At 32.0% G+C, this 20437-nt stretch overlaps 2 protein-coding genes across 4 annotated transcripts; one reads left to right on the top strand and one right to left on the bottom strand.

Moving 5' to 3' along the window:
* Positions 1-796: 796 nt before the first annotated feature.
* On the bottom strand, positions 797-11523 carry LOC141452549 (U-scoloptoxin(01)-Er1a). Its single transcript, XM_074124828.1, has 4 exons — positions 11038-11523; positions 5457-5523; positions 2233-2346; positions 797-1747 (listed from the first exon to the last, which is right to left on the bottom strand). Exons 2-4 carry the CDS (start codon positions 5520-5522, stop codon positions 1568-1570), a joined length of 360 nt encoding a protein of 119 aa, XP_073980929.1. The 5' UTR covers position 5523; positions 11038-11523; the 3' UTR covers positions 797-1567.
* Positions 11524-16357: 4834 nt separating this feature from the next.
* On the top strand, positions 16358-20097 carry LOC141452364 (low density lipoprotein receptor adapter protein 1-A). Of its 3 annotated transcripts, XM_074124403.1 has the most exons (3): positions 16358-16726; positions 17977-18104; positions 18597-20097. In XM_074124403.1, exon 3 carries the CDS (start codon positions 18611-18613, stop codon positions 19154-19156), a length of 546 nt encoding a protein of 181 aa, XP_073980504.1. In that variant the 5' UTR covers positions 16358-16726; positions 17977-18104; positions 18597-18610; the 3' UTR covers positions 19157-20097. The 3 variants fall into 3 exon arrangements, with proteins under 3 accessions (XP_073980504.1, XP_073980502.1, XP_073980503.1); XM_074124401.1 differs by lacking the exon at positions 17977-18104 and having other exon boundaries at positions 16359-16726; XM_074124402.1 differs by lacking the exon at positions 17977-18104 and having other exon boundaries at positions 16360-16629.
* Positions 20098-20437: the final 340 nt, after the last annotated feature.

Here is a 20437-nt window from a genome sequence, read left to right on the forward strand (position 1 = left end):
ATGCTCTTTTAAATATTGTGGCTGCTTTAATGATCAGGGCTTTGCGCTGGCAAGTCAAGATCTGAAGTTTAGGTAGTCCCCGTCTGCTAGTGTAAGGAGCTCCAAATAGAAGGCATTTCTCTATAAACTATATCTAAATGAATTGCCCTACTTTTTTATGTAATAGGAAATTTGCACCTTAAAAACTAATTTTCACTATCGGGTATTTTTTTTTTTGGTATTAAAAAGTCAAGGCTCTCGAAGTAAAGGGAAAGAATCTGAAGAAATTGCTTTTATCTTTATGCAGTTTCAGGGCATAGTATTGCAATCTAAGATTGATAAATTGCAATAAAGGATGATAAATTCAGAAAAATATATATACACTTAACTCTGGTATTTTTTTCATTCTTTACGAGGCAAAAGGTTAATTTTTCTAAAGCTCTTCATAAAGTGTGGATCTATCCTTTACGCTACGACCAAAAAGACAGTTTATGCGATTCCTGGCATCAGAGCCGGCGACCACCACAGCAACCGGACCAAGCCTAAGTTCCCCAACAATCTTAGGGCAAAAGAAGGCATTTCTAATTTCAGCTCCTGTGTCATGATGCTGTTAACTTTTCTGAATGATAGCATTCGGACAGAAGTGCACAGAATTTTCTCTGCATGCGATTTTCCGATGTTAGTCCCAATTCCTAGACTAATTTTTAATATTAATGGGAACAAGATTGATAAAAGGATTTTTGAAATGAAAATAATTTGCCAAAAAAAACAAACACTTTTTTTATAAGTATAAAATATAAATTACATTATGATTGCAAACTCTGGCAAGTCGAAGGCAGCTGGTAAAATAATAAATAAAATGTAGTAAAAAAAAAAGAAAAAGATTTCCACTGTAGACAGTTACAGTGCACAAATATTCACAATACTCTTATGTTTTCATAATAAAAATAATAATAAATAATGGAAACTATAAATAACAATAATCTTAATTATAACTTACATTAAATAAAAAATTATGCGCAATTTCGCGCTTTACCAACTCTACAGTTTTATGAAAACAAAGTTTTTTTTTTAATATTATTAAGCAGTTTTACATGGCTCCTTTTGTTGTATATTAAAAAAATAATTGTCTATTGTTGAACAAGTGGAAGGGTCTATAGCGAGATAATAAAGCATTTCTTTGATTTTTCGAGGGTATTATAGCTCTCAATTTAATTCTAAGCTAACATCCAAATTCATTTGTTCACAGACTGAAAAAGTATAAAAAAAAACCTTTCTCAAACTCTGCATTAGTTAAAAACACTGCGTTTAAAAAATAAATATCTTTGGTGTTTCACCTCTATAGTAGAAGATAATCTAGATTATCCTCCATTAACATATTAAATTATCAGCTAAACGAAACAATCCTGTTTCATCCCAGATGACAATCCGTATATATTTACATGTTTTACACATAAATACTTACAAAATATTATGCTTATTGTATTTTCTGTTGTCTAATAAATAAATAAGAAGAAATAAGGTCATGATTTAACTGGACGAACACCTTTAATTGCAGTGTGACTCAGGACCCTTTAATCATCTGATGTTAAATATAGTTTCCTTTTTGATCTTTGTACAGATCATCATTCACTTTATAGTAGTCTGGAGATGCTGGACAATCCACATTGAACCACCAGTCGCATACTCGAAATTGTTGATTGAAGACCGTACCATTTGGACAGAGAAAGGAATACATTGCTCCAGTTGGTAGGCACCAGTGCCAAACCTTTACAAACATTACAAATTAAACAAATTACAGAATTATAAAAAAAAGAAAAAGCGCCACCATTTCCAGCAAACTTGGGTTTAATTTTTTTTTTTTTTTTTAAACTTGAAGTGAAAATATCCAATTACTGTTTTCGTTTTAAGAATTCAACAAATTCATAGATTGCTATAAAATTCTATATATAATACTAGAACGCAAAAAAAATATGATTTTTTTTTCTTTCAACTCTCTGTTGTAATTAGCAATATATTTACTATTTATCTCAATATATCTCATTAGCCATCTTCAATATTTCATTTGGGTGTATTTCGTTTTGAAAGAGATGTACTGGATGTTAAATTGTTCTAGATACATACCTTATTCTTCTTAGTTTTAATTGATTGCTAAGAAAATTTAAAGTATGATGAAATTAAAAAATACCAAATATTTCATTCCGCTTCTTTTTTCATTCATATTCTAGTATGAGGTAATATTAATTAAAATACCTGACACTGAGCTTGTGGATCTGCATAATATCCTGGAGGTCGTGATGCACAGGTGAAAGATAAACCTTTTGGCACTGTATTATAGGTGGGATAATCAACAGCATCTTGACTTACCTAAAGCAAGTTACAAAAATATTAACTTTGAATTTTATTTCGCCTTAGTGGGGACTTTAAAGTTAAATGTTAAATGAAGTTGTATTGTTGTGTAAAATAGATAAATGTAAATTAATGAATAAGGAAGTCATTAGAAGGGCAGAACTTGAAGAAATAAAGTCATTTTTAGATAAAAATGATAAACTTATGAATGCCATATTTAGAGCAAATAAATCTCTAATAATATTATTATTTAATTTTGTGAAGAGTGAATGCTGTTAATGAATGTAAAGAACATCCTTGTTTCTTTCACATGACTAATATTTTAAGTACAATTTGTAACGTGTCTATTTAAATATAATTTATTTTAAATAATAATTTTCCTTTATAAATTATAGCACAGACATTTTTAAAATTAAGCTTTTTACATTTATGTTAGTTAAATAATTATAAATTAGGTTCCTATCATTCTAGAAATTATTGAAAGCATCCTAAGTTTTAGAGAATTAATTAAACTGTGTAACAGATCAATTAAAATTCTTGATTCCGACCGATCTACGATCATAACCAGTAGAGGTTAAAGATACTTTTCCTGTAATTAAATTGTCATAATATTTTCCTTATCGCTGGTGTATGGAAAATCAGATTGAAAGGACAACTGGTTGTGAGAGGAAGTTTTACTTTTTCCAGTAGTGAGCTCCGACAATTTAGCCTGCCTACTCTTCTATTGTTAATACTTACCATTGTTATAATTGTATCTTCACACATTTATTATGATGAACAACATATATAATTGCCTTATATTCAACTTCTTTTTTTTAACTGAATTAAGAAAGAAGTTAATTTATCTTTCAAGGATGTAATTTCATACTGTTTCCGTATTTGAAGTAAGTAAATGTGGATTCTGAACCTAACATGATTTAAATAAAGGGAGATACGTTTTTCATCTAACAGGGATGCAACTTTACACTTTCAAAAATCTGAAGGTGTTCTTCTTCTTCTTCTATGGCTCAACGGTCCTTAAAACACCTCCATCTTTCTCTTTTGACACCCCTCTCTATCCTGGAGGCACACTCTAACTCCTCCAATCTTATTAAGTGGCTAGTCCATTTCAATCTTGCTTGCTTCACTCTGGTCACCAAGTGCGCCTCTTCATAAATTTATTGCTGCTCCTCGTAGATAAGTAAACGCTTCTGAGCATTGTCACATATCGGCCTATAAATCCAGCAGAGGACTCTTCTCTAACACTCGTACGTCGGCGCTGGTAAAAGACAATGTTACTCGTTACTTTTCGTAGCTCGTTTACTTGAAGCCCCATTTTATTTATTGCAGTTGTGAAGTCAATTTCTTGGGAAAGAAGACAAATTGAACTATCGTATCAGTTTAGTCGCACTCTTCCTATAGACATTTTCCAGTAGAAATAGATCGAAAGCTACATTAGTGTGGTCAGATTTTGGAAAAATTCAGCCAGCTGATACAGCTAGCTTGCTGTATAGATTTTTCAACTTTCTCTAAGTTTAGCAAGTTCATTGCCCACAAGTAGCTCTATAACCTTTATTTACCACGTTTTCCTACGAAAACAATTCTGCAATTTTGAGGAGGGAAGAAGGGTTAAGCCTCCCTCTGAATGCTATTTAGTTTAATGAACGGCTTATCACCTGTGTAATAATAAATAATAGATATTGAACATGAAAGACAAGTTATAAATCTGAAATTTACTTGTAGTGGCTGAAGTGCCACTTTACATAGTAAGTTTTATGTTTTTAGCGATGTTTTCACTCAAAATAGTTGCGATATAATTTCATTTAATTAAGCAGAAAAAGATATTCATGTCCCTGTTTTATTCCAGTTATTTATTAATTGTTTCATTTGAAATAATCATTAGATGATGCATGCTTAAAGAGTTAAATAATAAGGGTAAATTTGAAAAAGAAATAAAACAAATGTTAAATTACCAAATTTTAAATCAGTGACCATTCATAGACTCACTCTGCACTTACGAGTACAACACTTTTACAATATATGCATATGTGATCAGGTTTTGAAGTTGCAATAATTTGTGAGAACCAAGTATTGTTAACTTTCCCTGATTATGGTTACTCAACTATCGTGTTTCGTAATATTAATTATTATATATTATATATTATTAATCATTTACACGTTGATTATTTTCGTGTGATCTGTTCAGGGTTGATTCAGTGATTGTTGTCGTGTTTCTTTCAGTTTATATAATTTATACTTCTAAAAAAAGTTCGATTAAAATTTGTTTTTTCTCATTAAAAATATATGGGTCATTTTTATGTTTGGTTAGGGTTTTATCTAATAGATAGATCTTTGTTAAAATTATCTTGTTTGGAGTAAAATTTGATGAAAACAATGACGACTTAAGGTTGTTAAATTTTGCAATAAACGATTACGACTTTAAAGTGTTTAATGTGAAGGGTGGAAATGCAGTAGGATGAGGGGTTGTTGTGAAGAGGAAAGTGAAGGCAGTAGGTTGCAACAGAAGTGAGACTGCATTGTTTGGGGGACACGATTAGTTAAAGATGTAGACAAATGCAAAAATGTAATTTAATGGAATTGAACACCGTCTTACTGATGCTGCTGGATTCATGGCGATTTCCATGTAATAAGTACAACAGTGACGGGTAGAGGTAAAAAGAAATTAGTACACTAATTTTCACACTATTTAAAGTCGTGCTTGGAAAGCACAATTGCAGAATTAGAGCCGTCGAGTTGCGTTACTGAGAAGAAAGGTTAACGAGGGGACACTGCCTTAGAAAAGATGCCACCTATCTAGGAAATTCTAGAAGATTAGCTAAAATGATTAGTAGTTTGGTTTTCGACTGATGTTGATAGATTATCTTTGGGAATTTTGAGGAGTAGTCAATAAAATTTTGCAGACAAATTTGTTGTGATAACAGTTATGATGATGTAGCTAAACATATACCTCTACAAATTTATAATACCCTGAATAAGGCAATAAATTTTCCGAAGCGTCGGTTGTAAAAAAAAAGAAATTGGTCTACAAAATTTTATTTACTGTTCCTCAAAATTTCCAAGGATAAAGTTCAGGAAATGTTTCTAGGAAGAAGGTCACAGAAAACGGTTTACATCTATGCAGTGCTTACCGTCCATTTGAAGTACAGAATGGCAAATATGCCAAACGTAAGAATTGTCCATCTTGTCGATGTCATTCTGTAAAGAAATGACAAGTATTAGTGATTATATTTCTTTTAACAATAATCTAAAACTATTATAACAAATTAAACTAAATAAAATATATTTCAGCATCAATTATAAGTGACTTGAAGATTGCAACAACATTCCTTCGAGGTTTCTTCTTCTGAACAATTGAACCGTACAAGCGCAGGGCACTTAAAAGAAGTGAAATTCTATTGTATTCAGTTCCGCTGATTAAGATCTTAATATTTTTGAAACTATGAAGAAATTTTCTTTTTTTGGTACCTGGATGTGCCAGGATAGAAGGCAATTTGTAACCGGATAAACTGGCAACTATGGACACCTGGACATTGTCCTGTTTTTTTACAAACCAGCAGTCGCCATTAAGGAACTACATTGAGGCCGAGAGATTAAAAAATAGAGGATGAAAAAATAGAGAAGTATTTGAGAAGCACGTATGCCTGCTTCCAAAGTGAAAAGTTTATAGGATAAGTAATGAGGCAAAGAGAAGTAAAGTTTCTTCTCTGCTTAAGTTACAGAGAGCAATAAAGAGTTTTGGTACCTGTGTAGCCCTAGTCAGGCAAGTCCACCTGTCTGACTACCTAGCCCAGAGTGCAAGAATTGAAAGTTGAGGAATCGGTACTCTATCGTTAGTGTTTAGGAATATCTTACAATATTGTTGGCGTAGGCACCCCAATTAAAATAATAATCATTATAAAGTATAAAGTAGTAAGCTAAAATATGGGTTACAAATGAAAAGACTATCTTTTTTCTTAAACAGAAATAGATAAAATGATAATAGAAAACACTTTTCTCAATCGCAATGTAATTTATACTTTATATTTGAAATTAATTGTATGATGTTACTACAAATGTATGAAATAAACAAAATAGCAATAATTCACTGATAACTCATGGTTCTTTTTAACAAACAAAACTTCCACAGAGAGTTAACTAACCGACGGATGTTATTTCCAGCATTAGCAGAAAAAGACTTAAATAAAAAAAAGCAGATTGTCCATCTATTATCACAGTTACGTACTAATGTCAAGCCTAGAAGGAAATGAAGAAACTTCACATTGAATTGTTTGTGGAGTGCCTGCTGTAATGTGTTTTGTACGTTTTGTATTTGTATGAATAACTTATCTTACTCTTTGTTACGAGAATTACATAGCGCAACTAAAGTTAAAAAGCTATTTTTAATTGTTATTTGTTGCTGCATATTTAAAAAAAAAAAACAAACGCTATAATGATAGTAATAATTGCAAAAATAGCAAGAAATTCTGAAGCTAAAGAAATGATGAAGATTAAGACGTTTACCTCAACTGGCTTTGAACATTGAAAAGAATTGTTCTTCTCCGAAAGGGCCGACACATCTAGAGGATAATTTTTCGCCTTAAACCCCCCACAACCTTTCTGTATCTTAAGAAACTTCTAGGGGATACGGGAACCCTAAAGGCGGTAGCATTATTCACTAGAGCAGACTATTAATAACACGTTTATTTATATTTTCACTAATTGTTTGAGCAAAACTTAGTAGAAAATATAATAATAAATTTTTAAATATAATATAAAACTTCCGACACGTAAATTTTCATGGGAACAATAACTTAAGAACGAAAAAATATTTTTTTGCGTACATGGACCATCATAATGTTGCCAATGATATACAGAATAACCCACAAATCTGATGTCTGGTTTAACACTCATACGCCTTTCTGTTACTTTGGTATTACAATATAATTTAGGATAAATTCTCTTGTAACGTTTAGTTTCCTCAAGTAAATGAGGTGAGAGCAAATACACTTACTTCCTTACAGGAAGCAGGTATAAAAGTGGTTTATAAAACTTGTAATAAAACTAAAATTCGTTATTTACCAAAAAACAGATTTATACAACAAATCAGTGGTACATCTACCTAGGATTTGTCATCAACATTGCCTGCATAACTATCATCTTATTCCCAATGATAATAATCTGCATCTCGATGTTAACAACATTACTCGCTGGATACAAGAAAACGTGGAATAAGTTAACTTAAAGTTAAACTTGGTGTTTGATGAGCTGTTACTGCTACGAGTATAAGCGGTACTAACTACATTCACGATCTATGGAATATACTTATAATACAACTTTATTTATATAAAATATGTAAATATCAAAATATTCAAAACATTAGAATAAATCTAGCCAGAACAACAAATTATCTAAGTTTATTGAAGGAAAACGTTATTTCTCTCACAATGGTAAGAATATCCATCATCTACAACTGCAGAAACAGAACAAACATCCAGAAGGGAAAGAATGTGGAACCTTGAGTCAGGAACTTTCTTCTGGAAGAGCGTTATACGAGTATACGTTAGATAACACTATCTAAATTAAACTCCAGCTATTAAAAGTTCATCCTGTCGTAAGTAATACTGACAAAGTAGGTGTGATGGTCATTGCAAAATCTAGATGTCATGCAAAGTACAGCTATACAGCAGAGGGGGTGTAAGAAGTTTAGAAGACATCCTTTATATCTGTTGCCTTTACTTGTAAGCTCTGTGAATAAGATTTTTGTTCTTTTGTCACGCTCGTGCCAAATCATCTTGTGATGAAACTATACGTTTGTTTCTTGGATTCTGTGATAATATGACCTTTTAACCTCTTTGGATTAGCTTATTATCAAAAAATGAATTATGGAATCTTATCTTTTGTAAATCCGATATACTTGTTCATAATTACCTCAATAGTTTCTCCTCTAAATGTGCTTTAATATGAAGTGTCTAAGATAGAATGTTAGATTGAAGGGAATGTGCAAATTTTAACATTCTGCTATTTTTATACTTTTCCATGTTATTTCCAAAAAGAGGAAATATTATGAAAGAATTTTATCTCGAGGTTTTCATCTACGGAAGAATGTTACTACGGAGATATTAAAAAAAAAAAAACAGTGCAGTCGCTAAACTTCCTCAAAATGAGAGGTAATGTTCTTTTAAGCCACATTTTGGATTTTTTTTTTTTTTTTAAACTGAATTGAGAGAAAGGTAAATCTGATACGGACACGCCAGAACATGTCTTCCAGTTACTGCAGTCACTACAATTCTAATTAAAAATTTCATTACAAAATTAAATGTGTAATCTCACAAATAAAGTATTTACACTCGGAATTACATTAATCTGTTGAGCTGTGTCCTATATTTTTTCTTCCCCTTTTTTCAACTTGTGGGCTTTCAAACATTAGAAACGATTCCACACAAATACACAAAACTAATTTAGATCTTTATCCTAGTTGGTATAAATGATGTGATTATTACTTGTTATTGTAAAAGCAGAGGAACATATTATTTTGTACGGGTGCTCTACAGAAAACTATAACTTAGCAGTACTCCGTGGATCTGCGAAAAGGAAATTTTCCCAGAAAGAAACTTCAAATAAAATTGCTGGTTCTTCATCCAGTGGATTTATTTTTGCATAAAACTGGACAGTAAACTCTTTCAGTATTTTTTATAATTGCAATCAATCTTCCCCTTACTAGTAAGTAGCAAAAGAAAGAAAAGAATGAAAATGAATAGTCAGTGATCCATTTGATTGTCAGAAATATACCTGACAAATCTGTGTACCTAAAAATAATTTTCTTATTTGCTAACCAAATAAAAAAGAAAAGGTTTGCAAATAATTAAATCAAGTTGTGTGTTGTGCATGGTAAGAATATTCCCAGAGATTTGCCCAACATGACCAACCAACAGGCGCACCTCCATCGAGTTGGACATGAGAGATGACGAAATGTTGCCTAATTGCCGGCACAATGGTTTAGTCCGCAGCCCCGAGCCAAGTGGCCCATTCATGTCTTCAGGCTCATTACTTTAGTTCTTCTATTCTCACTCATTAACTTTATTCTCTTCATTTTATATTACTAATTTGTGCTCTGCAAGTACTTTTTTCCTTCTCATCCTAATTAGAAAAATAGCAACTTTTTGTGGCGTAAGTTTGCTGTAATTATAGTCTTCTATGAATGAGTGGCAATTCATATTCTATGCAAAAAAAAAGTTCACTCAAGTGATGAATGATCCAAAATGAGGAAAGATTTACTTACATGGGCATTCTATGAACCCTACAATTTAGTGTTGAGCCTGCGTTCAGTCTGTTAAAACTTCTAAATACAAATTAGGATATCGAATCATTGAAATAAGAAATAGCAATTATTTATGAGTATTGAAGCTTATTTGAACTCAACAACCTCAAACACCTTCCAACAACACTGGATGCTTTAAATCCATTACATTTATAAAATGAATACCCTCAAAATGTTCATCGAAACCTGATCGATCAGTTTAGTAATTTTAGGCTCTGTAGTGGCCACAAATATCAAAATTCAACTCACTAACCTTATTAGCAAACCCTTTAGAAGTCGGGATGAGAGAGAGGCAAGTCCACAAACAGAACAATTTGTAAAAGCGTTCGGATTTAGCAGATTTTAAAAGCGTGAAATTCCGGTTGAATACCCATACCAATGAAACAGAACTTTCGGCTGCATCAGAACAGCTTCCACCAAATGATTTGAATTTTTACCATTCGTCAAAGCCAATATCTGTCACCAATACTTTCAAAACTCTCCAGTTAGTCAGCAGCCCAATCAATAAATCCTTATCTGTGATTCTTTCCATCAATATCCTTTGTGACTTAGGTCAGTACACAATGTTATTGAAGAGAGTTCACTGGATAATGGTTTCATTCACGCCTCTTTAATCGTCTTATTTATTCGTAGGCGATTTATTGCCCAGCAGAATGGATTATTAAGAAATAAATATGAAAAATCGGTCCGATTTAAGTGGAAAAACTTTGCGATAGCAAAAAAAGGAAAAACCAATATTTACTATGATAAATCTGAATATGATTTTGTTTCAAATACGTCACTAAAATAATTTCATATATAAGAAAACAATGATCAAGAAGAACCTTTATTCAGCCGGTTTGCTATCTACCTTAGATTAAGGTCACCTATTGTCCTTTAATAATCTTCGCTATTAAAGAAAATGAAAGAAGATTTATTAAATAGAAGGTAAGAAAAAATGTAAATCGCACCGCTTCCATATTGATTGGTTACTTCCGTTCTAAAACTATAAACAAACAGTGTTCTTGAAGTTAACGAGAAACAATGAACTGTTTAAGATTATTTGTGATTACAGCTGCCGATAGTATCTCGTCTAATTTTAGCCCATTGTGACGGATAATAGTTTAAATAAAAAAAGAGATGATCAAAACTAGAAAAAAAAAATACATGCAAATTAGAATCGTTATTATAGAATCTGAATATGCTGATTGGACCGAAACATTAACTTCTCTTACCATGGTCATTTCTTATTACGATTGCAAAGATTACGTGAGTAAAAATGTAAATATTTGGAACTTTATGCAAATCAAATAAATACGGGCTTAAGAGGGCGAGATATATCTCAGTATTATAATACGTACTACTTATTTTTTCTAAAGAAATTTTAAAAGATTGGTCTAATCAAATAAAAGAATGAAAATATAACAACTTACATTGATCAAGTTAATGCTTATATTGGTAGCTGCTTGAACCTGCGATTGATGAACAGCCGAAGTGTCCGAGGCTAGTTGATAAGATGATAATAATCCTCAACACAGTTTTACGTGAACACAGTTGAACTGGAGGATAGAACAATGAATTGGCCACTTTTCTGAAGTATATTGTTGCTTATATACCTTCCCCTGATTATCTTGCGTGCCACCTCTTCCTCTCCAGCGCAGATCCCCCCTTCGTCACAACCCTATACACACTACATTCATCCCTCTACGTTAATGTTCAACACCCTAAATGTAGCAATATATATTTGTTTGCATTTATCTCTTTATAACTTTAGACATATTTACAATAAATTACTTACCGTTCCATCTTTCATAAGAACCTGATGGTGTGATTCGCAGTTTCTAAGTTTAAAATTGCTATTGCAAACTTTTTACTCAGTAATTCCTCAATTTCTTTTTTAGCCAATAACAAATTCCTGAAATGTCCTTTCAAAAGATGCACCAACGTATTATTCTTTATGCAGCAACAGTGTTCTCAGCCCATTAAGACAACCAGTGTGATTAAGATACCCTGTGATGTCTAGCTAATAATTTTACTGAGGAATTATGTTCCTATTTCTTTTTAGGACTGTCCCTCTTTTCACTTCATAGCGTTCACTCAGTACAAAAGCTGCTTACTAGCTATGTTCTGTTCCGCTGCTATTTATTTCTTTCGAGGAAACACAAAGAGAACAGAGCGTCCGCGTTGAAGTACTTTCATCTTTTCTGTCTCAAACCACGGCATAATGTATGACACTGGGTTCATTTTTGATTAGGAATCTTCCCAAATAAATAACATATGCGTACATTTCCTGACTAACGCCTTGGATTACCGATAGCCAATATTTTTCGCAGAAATGTATGAATAATCATTACATAATAATTTATTAAAGAATTAATATTATTGACGTAACTAAACTCATAAATTTGTGATTATTATTATTCTTAAATTTAAATTATGACTTTTTTCAGAAAGAATAATGGAGCTGAAGCTCCTTTCATTTAAGAGCCGGAACACTTTTAATTAATGATTACTTCTGCTTTTATGTGTAGAAAAAAGCAATTCAAGGAAATCGTCGAAGAATAAATCCTCTGGCAGAAGTCCGTCCACGATTACGGTCAGCAAGTAGTATTTAAAGTTTTTCTTTTGAAGAAGAACCTTAAACTTGAGAATAAGCTTACGTCGGTGGAGGCTGGGACCCGCGTATGTCTTTGTCAAATACAAATGTAAATTTGAAAAAAAAAAAACTTCTAGTGTTTGTTAAAGAAATGTATCTCTTGAGTATACATTTCTTTCAGCACCAATTTCTCGATTCCAAATATTCCAGGAGATCTCTAAAAACAATGGAAATATGTTTTAACCAGGCTTGTCCTTGTATTCCTTCCTTTTTTTCCTATTTCTAGCTTAGGAAATAATTAAAATCTTGGAAAATGTTTGTCTGGCCATGAACCTTGTCCTTGAACAATATACTTGCGCTGATTTTTTAAGTGCACTTAATTAAGTAAAGGTGAATGGTATTCGTTGCTAATTATCTTCAGGAAAACTACAGCCACTTAGACTGGTCTTTTTCTCAAATATGATTTTAAGAAGTACAATAGTTTCTCTAAAGTTGCAAAAACTTTTTCTCATTACTTCCTATTTTTTTTTAGACCAAGTTAAAAAGAATGACGCAGGGTACCCAAAAGATTCAATAAAGAAAGTTAGGAAGATAATCCTGGAAGAGGTAAGTTCAATGAGTGAACATTGGCTAAAGAGTAGATGGGATCACAAGGAATGATTGATAAAGGTGTTTTGGGAAGTAAAGGATAATGACGCACCCACAAAGAAGAGAAAATAAGCATGAAGAACGAAAGAATCAGAATATCATTAGTGTAGACAAACTGCTTCGGATGATAGATTTTGGCTAAAACTACGAAGTAAAGATGTTCAGTGACCATTGACTCTTGAAGGTGTAAATTAAATTTAATATTTATTTAACAAATTAATATTTACAGAACATTCGCTAATTCATTTGTCATAACCTGAGTCTCTAGATTACATTACCAATGAAAACAAAATTTCTATCATTTTGCAAGTTACAAAACTTTCTTTTCAAGAAATAAGAGAAAACAAAAAAAAACGAAATTTTGTAATAAATTAGGGGGATGTAGTTCGGTGTTGTGTACAAAGAGTGCACTAAAAGTGTTGTTGTCCACGAGCAAACACAAATATGGAGCAGACCGTGAGATTTTAATATCGCTACTGACATTACGTCACCATATTTTTCAGATGGGAAATTATCGTCAAACCCGTACACTATCTCCATAGTAACTTCTAACTTGACTATTTCATAATTTGTTTTATTTTTTATTAAATTAATTGCTATAGTAAAACTGTAATAATTTAATGTTAAATCACGACAGATATTTATCTCGATTGAAATTCAAATTTGTATTTTAGGGTAGTTGCGTTATAGTAATGCGCTAGATCCTAGCTTGTGTACTTGATAATAAATTAATTTAAAGTTCTTGCCTCCTTTTTGCCCCCCAAAAAAGTGTGCAGAGGACGGTAGCTGCAATTAACTTGGAACACATAATCTAAGTTGAACTTGTTGCAGTTCTGAAATTATTTTAGTTAGTTTCATTTGAGAGAGAAAACGGTACGATGCTTATTGGGGTGGGTTTGGTGAAGGGGTTTCACGAATATGAGTGGTAGTCAAACGGAGCATTTGGTGGACTTGTATTGTCTAGCGCAGCGGTTCCCAACCTGGGGTACGCGAAAGATTGTTTAAAGGTACGCAAAAAAAAAAGTTATTAGGGCGGAAGATATAAAAATTATACAGATATATTATTAATGAGAAAAAAATTATATAATAAATGATTCCTACAACTTAATTACAAAATTATTATAATAAAACTGAATAACTTATAAATTGACAAGAATTAAGTACTCATTCGATACTGCAGTATTTTTTTTTTTAAATAAATATATTTGTATATCAAAAATTATTAAATGATTTCTTGAAAATGTAAAAATTCGAAAAAATGCTGCTTTAGTTTTGACTAATATTACACATGGCGCGCATATAATTTACTTCTCCTTTATTAACGCTTTGCTGTTTCAATTTACGACCCCTGCAAATAGTTATTGGTTTGAAGTGTTTACCTATTCATAAATGATTTTTTTTAATAGGAACATATCATATGTATATGTTCTTTACAAGACACATTATGTTCAGATTGTTTTGGTTAATTTAACGTTACAATACGTAAAATCAAGAATACGATTATTACTTATTTATTTATTTATATATTAACATATATAAATTATATATATAATATATATATGTGTATATACATATATATATATATATATATATGTTAGGGGCACACACTAAGGAAACAATCAGGTAAAGGGGTACACTAATGAAAAAAGATTGGGAACCGCTGGTCTAGCGAAATATAGATGCATCCTCCTCTTTTACAACGTAATATATACGAGTATATATATTTTCTGGACACCCTCAGACAAGGCGGGATGTGGTAAGGTACAAGTTTGTATTGATGAGGATTACTAGAGTCTTTTGCTTTTAAAATGAAAGGTTTTAGAGTTATTTTAAAGATTTTTCTAAATAAATATTGCGTTTTGCGGAACTCTTTGCTAATATTATTCTTCAACACTCACACACGGCTCTCACTCCATCTGCTTTACTCTTTAATTTCATTTCTATTGATAAAAAACTAAAGATAAGCACATCAAGATGTTTTGATTAGTTCAAGAAGTAAATGTGTTGTAATGTTTATGTGAACTGTGTTAAAACAATTGAATTTTTTAAAACTCACGAACAGCAGCATATATAATCAAAGTTACATTTTTTTTTCCGTGTCCTTGCACTGTTTCTGGTGGATATTAGGCTGACATTATTGTATTACCACTACTGGAACATTTCCTTTGTTGCCGCCCGTTAGCTGTTTCCTGTGACCGATTGCACAGGTAGCATGTAATATTTTTAATTTATAATGTAATTTTTTTTTTTAGTTGATTTACTTATTCAATTTCACCTAATCTAACCTTATTCTCGCAGTAAATAGCGCTTTCTCTCTCACTCGCTATCTTTGTTTGGGTGGGGTGGAGAAGTTATAGACTCAGTTACTACAAGTCGCTCCTCTTTCAGCTAATCGAATTAGACATTTCTTCAGGGATCCTGAACTCTCTTGCGACTACCCAGCAAAACTACATGTAGTTCTTACGCAGTTATCTCAATTACTGGGGCCTAATACAGGGTGTTTACGGAGGAATGGTCGAAACTTCGGGAGGTGATTCTGGGCATCATTTGCAACAAAAAATTCCGTATAAACTATGGCTCGATTCTGTTCCGTTTTATAAATAATTTTAATTTTATGTTTTTATGTATTTTATGTTCAAGGTATCACTACTTTTTAGCAAACAGTTGCCTATATTTCTCAAACTACTAAAGCTACAGCAATTTCAATAAGCTCATTAGAAAGAAGGTTAAATTTCCTTTTAAATAAGCTAATTTATATTCCAAAATAATTATATTAAGTATTTTACTTTGTGGCCCAAACATAAGAAAAAGCAAATTTCTAATTTTTTCCAAAAAATTTGACTTCATTTTTCTCGAAAATATTATATAAGTTTAAAACGTACACTCCTCATGAAAAACATCTCCATACAATCACCTTTTGAAAGGTATATCATGAATAGTGGTTATTTTAAAATTGATGCAGAAATCTGTGATTAATTGCAAAAAAGTAGGCCTCAAAACAGCATCCGCTGAAAGGAATTCAACTACCAACATGCTGTGGATAATAGTTAAAATAAACGACTCTCTCCACCAAGTTGCCGTTCAAAGATCTGGAGGGAAGATAACTTTTGTGTTTATTACTGTCGGTCACATCATAATGTGGAGACTAACTTCTCTTCTAAAAGAAGGTCGTCTCGCTTTGAATTCAATGATTGGCTAATAGAAGTTATATGAATATAAATAAATAAATGAGAAATATAAATTAATTATATTGATTTTCATTTTGTAACAGTGCGAGCAAGTGGGGTAATTTATTGAGAGGAACGCAATCACACTTAGCTGGGGATTACCCTGGACCTCCAAGGCTTTTGACAAAAGAAGATCTGGAGGTATTAAATGCGTTTCCAAGACAACTAACTACCTTTGCCCACGAAACTAGGTAAATTCATTAATAATTTCATAAAAACTACAAGATAAAAATTTATTGGTCTTATCAACGAACTACCTGATAACAATTTACAGCTACCTCGATAAGGAGGGCACTTTTCAGCCACTATTACAAACAAGGAGAAAGATATTCTTGGATATTAAATGAAATGCTGTAGTTTTTTTTTGAAGAATTTAATGTTTCCGTTTTTTTAAGGTTAAAATGAGAACATGAATTAACCCGTGTCCCTACTCTGGCCGCATCAAAGCTGTTTATAAGCCGCTGTAAAAGGGGAGGGATGAGTTAGCAGCAGACAATGGTGACCAGGAAGGATTTCCGGCCGAACTAAACGGAAGTAACGAACACTGTACACAGGTTAGTCTACAATCTACATTCAAGTGTAACGTTTGCATGTAAGGATACAACTTTTTCATTTTCATTTATGGCTTGCACTATCTGAATTCGGGATTCGGTAAGTTGTACAATTGATTTCTTAATGTTACTGCATGCTGCAAGTATCTAGAATGTAATTCATAGAGATTATCCAAACAGGATGTGCTTTTTGCTTTAGATTGAACATTAAAACTTTCTGCCGTAACAGAGAATTAAAGTTTTAAGCTGAAAAACGTTAAACAGAAGTGTAACTGTTACTTGCGTTCTCAGCTTTAAGTGTATACATTACACAAATATAATAAATTCTAATCAATTTATTATTAGACAGGAGTAAGCACCAAATTCTTTGGTTCAGCGTCATGTATATTTTAAAAAATTGTTGAGATTTTTCGGGAGGTAATTTACCAGATTTTAGTATTTAATATAATTAAGTATAATTTTCAAAAAAAAAAACATCCAGAGAGACCTAGTATTTATTGACGATTGATCTTTGGAAAGCAAATGTTCAGCGAATAATTGGAACAAAAAGAGAAGCTGGTGTAAGATTGTACTAACTGAACGAAAACTATCTGTAGTCGAACGGTCGCAAAACCACAGTTAATACTGTAAATTTAATACAAAGAGGTTCCTTTTGTTCTCTTGTATCCTTTTCTTTGTGATGAGCGCCATCCTAAATAAAATAGAATCGAAACGAAGTTAACTTTAAGATTATAAGGTTTTCTTCAAGAAATTAATAATTGCTTACTTATTTTAAATAAACTTGTTGGATAAACCAAGTTATAGATAATTTTTAGAAAAGGAATTTCCTATCAAGATGATATTTTGTTTCTTCCGGTTTATGCTCAAATTTTGAAGTTTAGAACAAAAACGTAAGCATGAATAAAACCACAATACGAAGCAATTGGCAATGTGTACTAATAGAGTTCGTGGGGAGAATAAGATCTTCTCATCTTTCAAGATTAAAAGCGATTACAAAGTCCGGCGATGAAGATGCGATCAGTTGATAACAGTTTTATACATAGACAGGATACACTTTCCAACGATGTAGACGTTATTCATTGTCTGTAGACCATCTTTTGTTTTGTTTATTTTATTTTATTTTTTTTGTTTTTGCTGTTCACTATTTATCGTGCGTTTATTGTGAAATTCTTTAGCAACGTTGAGACAAATGCAATTGTGAATAATTTATTATAAACAGGGAATTGGTAAATCTTGCGATGATGATTGGCCAACTAAATTCTCAGCTGATCTTAACTAAATAAAGGGTGTTAACTGAGCAAGATTACTTTTCGTACTATTTTCTTGGTTTAATAAGGTAAATTATTACAGACTTGTGGCGCTTCGCATTTTGATGAGGAAGGAGTTCACTAACTAATGCGTATTGAATTTGAATTTATCGGCCAACCTTGAGACGCCAAACATCCGGAGAATTCAACAGATTTTATTTCATTTTAATGGTATAAAATTGTGTGTTTGGATCGAATGGCATAAGCAACACGATTTCACATGATGAATTAATAGTAAAGTAACCATGACTCTTCAGAGTTAATTGTGCAAAAAGCAATTTACGTTTTTTTTTGGTTTTTGTTATTTTTAAAGGACGTTCTATACATTACTTGGTTTTAATAAAATTTGCTCATGAACTTTTTACCAATGCACATTAAATTGTTTGCTTCTTCACATCCCAATTCTCTATTCAGTGTTCACTGAAATCTGAAATGATCAAATTCACTTGATGTGAATTCACAAACCAAGCATTTATGCTCAAACCTTCAAATTAAATTTGAATAGTCATTATTGCTTTAAGCGTCTTTCTCAAAAATGTGTATTGAACAGTTTCGTTTCTCAGAACAAACTAGTCAAAGTAAATCATGGCGTCCTTTTTGATAAAATTAAATGTATATTTACAAATTTTTTAATGTGATGAAAATTATAAATGTATTTTGCAGAGACAGTGGGAGTAATGTCGCGAGAAGTACCAAAAGAAGAGCTACCTCAGACGTTCACAGTAAAATATTTAGGCAGTCGTGAGGCTAAGGGCTTATGGGGCATCAAACACACCAGAGCACCTGTTGATTCATTGGTGTCGGCGGCAAAAACACCAGGTGCCACACCGTTACCTCTGATGTCACTAACTGTCACGTCAGAAGGCTGTACATTGTACAGCCCTACGTCAACTTTAATACGTCGTCCATTTCCTATAGAAGTTATATCTTATGGCGTTCAAGACTTACTGTATACAAGGGTATTTTCAATGATCGTGGTCAGGGACGCAGGCGATCCTAGAAATCCATTTGAATGTCATGGATTTGTGTGTGAATCACGACAATCGGCCAGACGTTTGACTTACTGTTTAGCCGCTGCGTTTCAAGAGTACTCAAAGCGCGTGAGAGCCGCTGGCTTGGGAGCTCCTCGGAGAGATCGTGTTTGGGATCCTCCTAAGTTTGCAATTGATCTAAGAACTCCGGAAGAAATTGAAGCAGAAATGAGAACTGATAGTGAAGCTTAAGGTGTGATTCATTTGGGAAGAGCGATTATTTCATTCATTCCAAAACAAGTTGCATGTTTACCAAATGCATTTTTTCTTTGATAATTTTTTATGGATTTTTTAATTTTATTATTGCTTATTTGATCAGGAAATAGTACGGCATGTCATTTTCAATATTAATTTTGACTCACGTAATCGAACGCCGTCCACAACACCTAATCGGTGTTGGACGTTAAGCTGGAAAAAAGTCTATTACTTTACTATTAGGTTTGATTATAACTCCTTAAAGTGAATCTGCAATGTCTATATAGAATCTGCGTAATTATTTGTAATTATTGAAGAAATTTCAATAAGACTTCCTCAGGCAGACTTTTTTCAATGAAATTCAAACACTACGAGCTTGAAGCATTTTATTGCTAAACGGGCTTTCCAAACTTTAAAATATGGAAATCTAAGATTATTTATTGTTAAATCTAATTTTCGAAAGTAATACCAAGGAATCTGAAAAAGTCTAATATTTATAAAACAAGCAATGAGTTTTTGGAATTTTGCTTGTATGTTACCATTTTAATACTTACTTTTTATTGTAAATATTTGTTGTTAATTTAATTTTATACTCACTTTATATCCTGTATCGTTTAAGATTTTTTTTTAAATGTAAAAACTTATGCTATTGACGAACTTAAGTATTGCTTAAATATATTCAATCCTACTTTGAAATTATTGCTCTTTGAACTCAAAGAAAACAAAGAATTATTATGTAACTAGAGAATGTAGGTTAGCTCCGGTAATCATATAGTAACAAGACATTGTTACATTAGATTTTGTTGAACAAATGATGAGCTAGAACGGCATTGACATTTTTAAGATGGAATGGTCGTATTTACATTTGGCTGTAATTAAATTTAATTATTATATTTTCTTTGTATTATAATTTACAATAAAAATAAAATCAAGCATAATTTTTCTTGTTATTTTCCATTGGCAATGTAAGGCTTGGTAAAGAAGGAAGTTTTTCTTAAAAAACTATCCTAGAACCAAGAGTTATTTCTTTTGAAATAATAATGTTACAATAACTACGATTAGATTATTGTGACTTAGATAAAACCAATTCAGCCAGCCAATGAAAATCTGTTTCACACTTTTTATTGTATTTTACCCAATTATTTGTAGTGTATTTTTAACAAAGTATCGGACAATTAACATTATTGTTAAATTGGGTGAACTAACTTCCGTTCTAGGCCGCCTCCACCGGAACTCAATTATAAAGGCTCTAGTTACGCCCTGGTGATTCCAACCAAC

The sequence above is a fragment of the Rhodnius prolixus genome, unplaced genomic scaffold, assembly GCF_049639745.1.
Source record: "Rhodnius prolixus isolate KJV_2025 unplaced genomic scaffold, Rpr scaffold_3, whole genome shotgun sequence".
NCBI lineage: Eukaryota > Metazoa > Arthropoda > Insecta > Hemiptera > Reduviidae > Rhodnius > Rhodnius prolixus.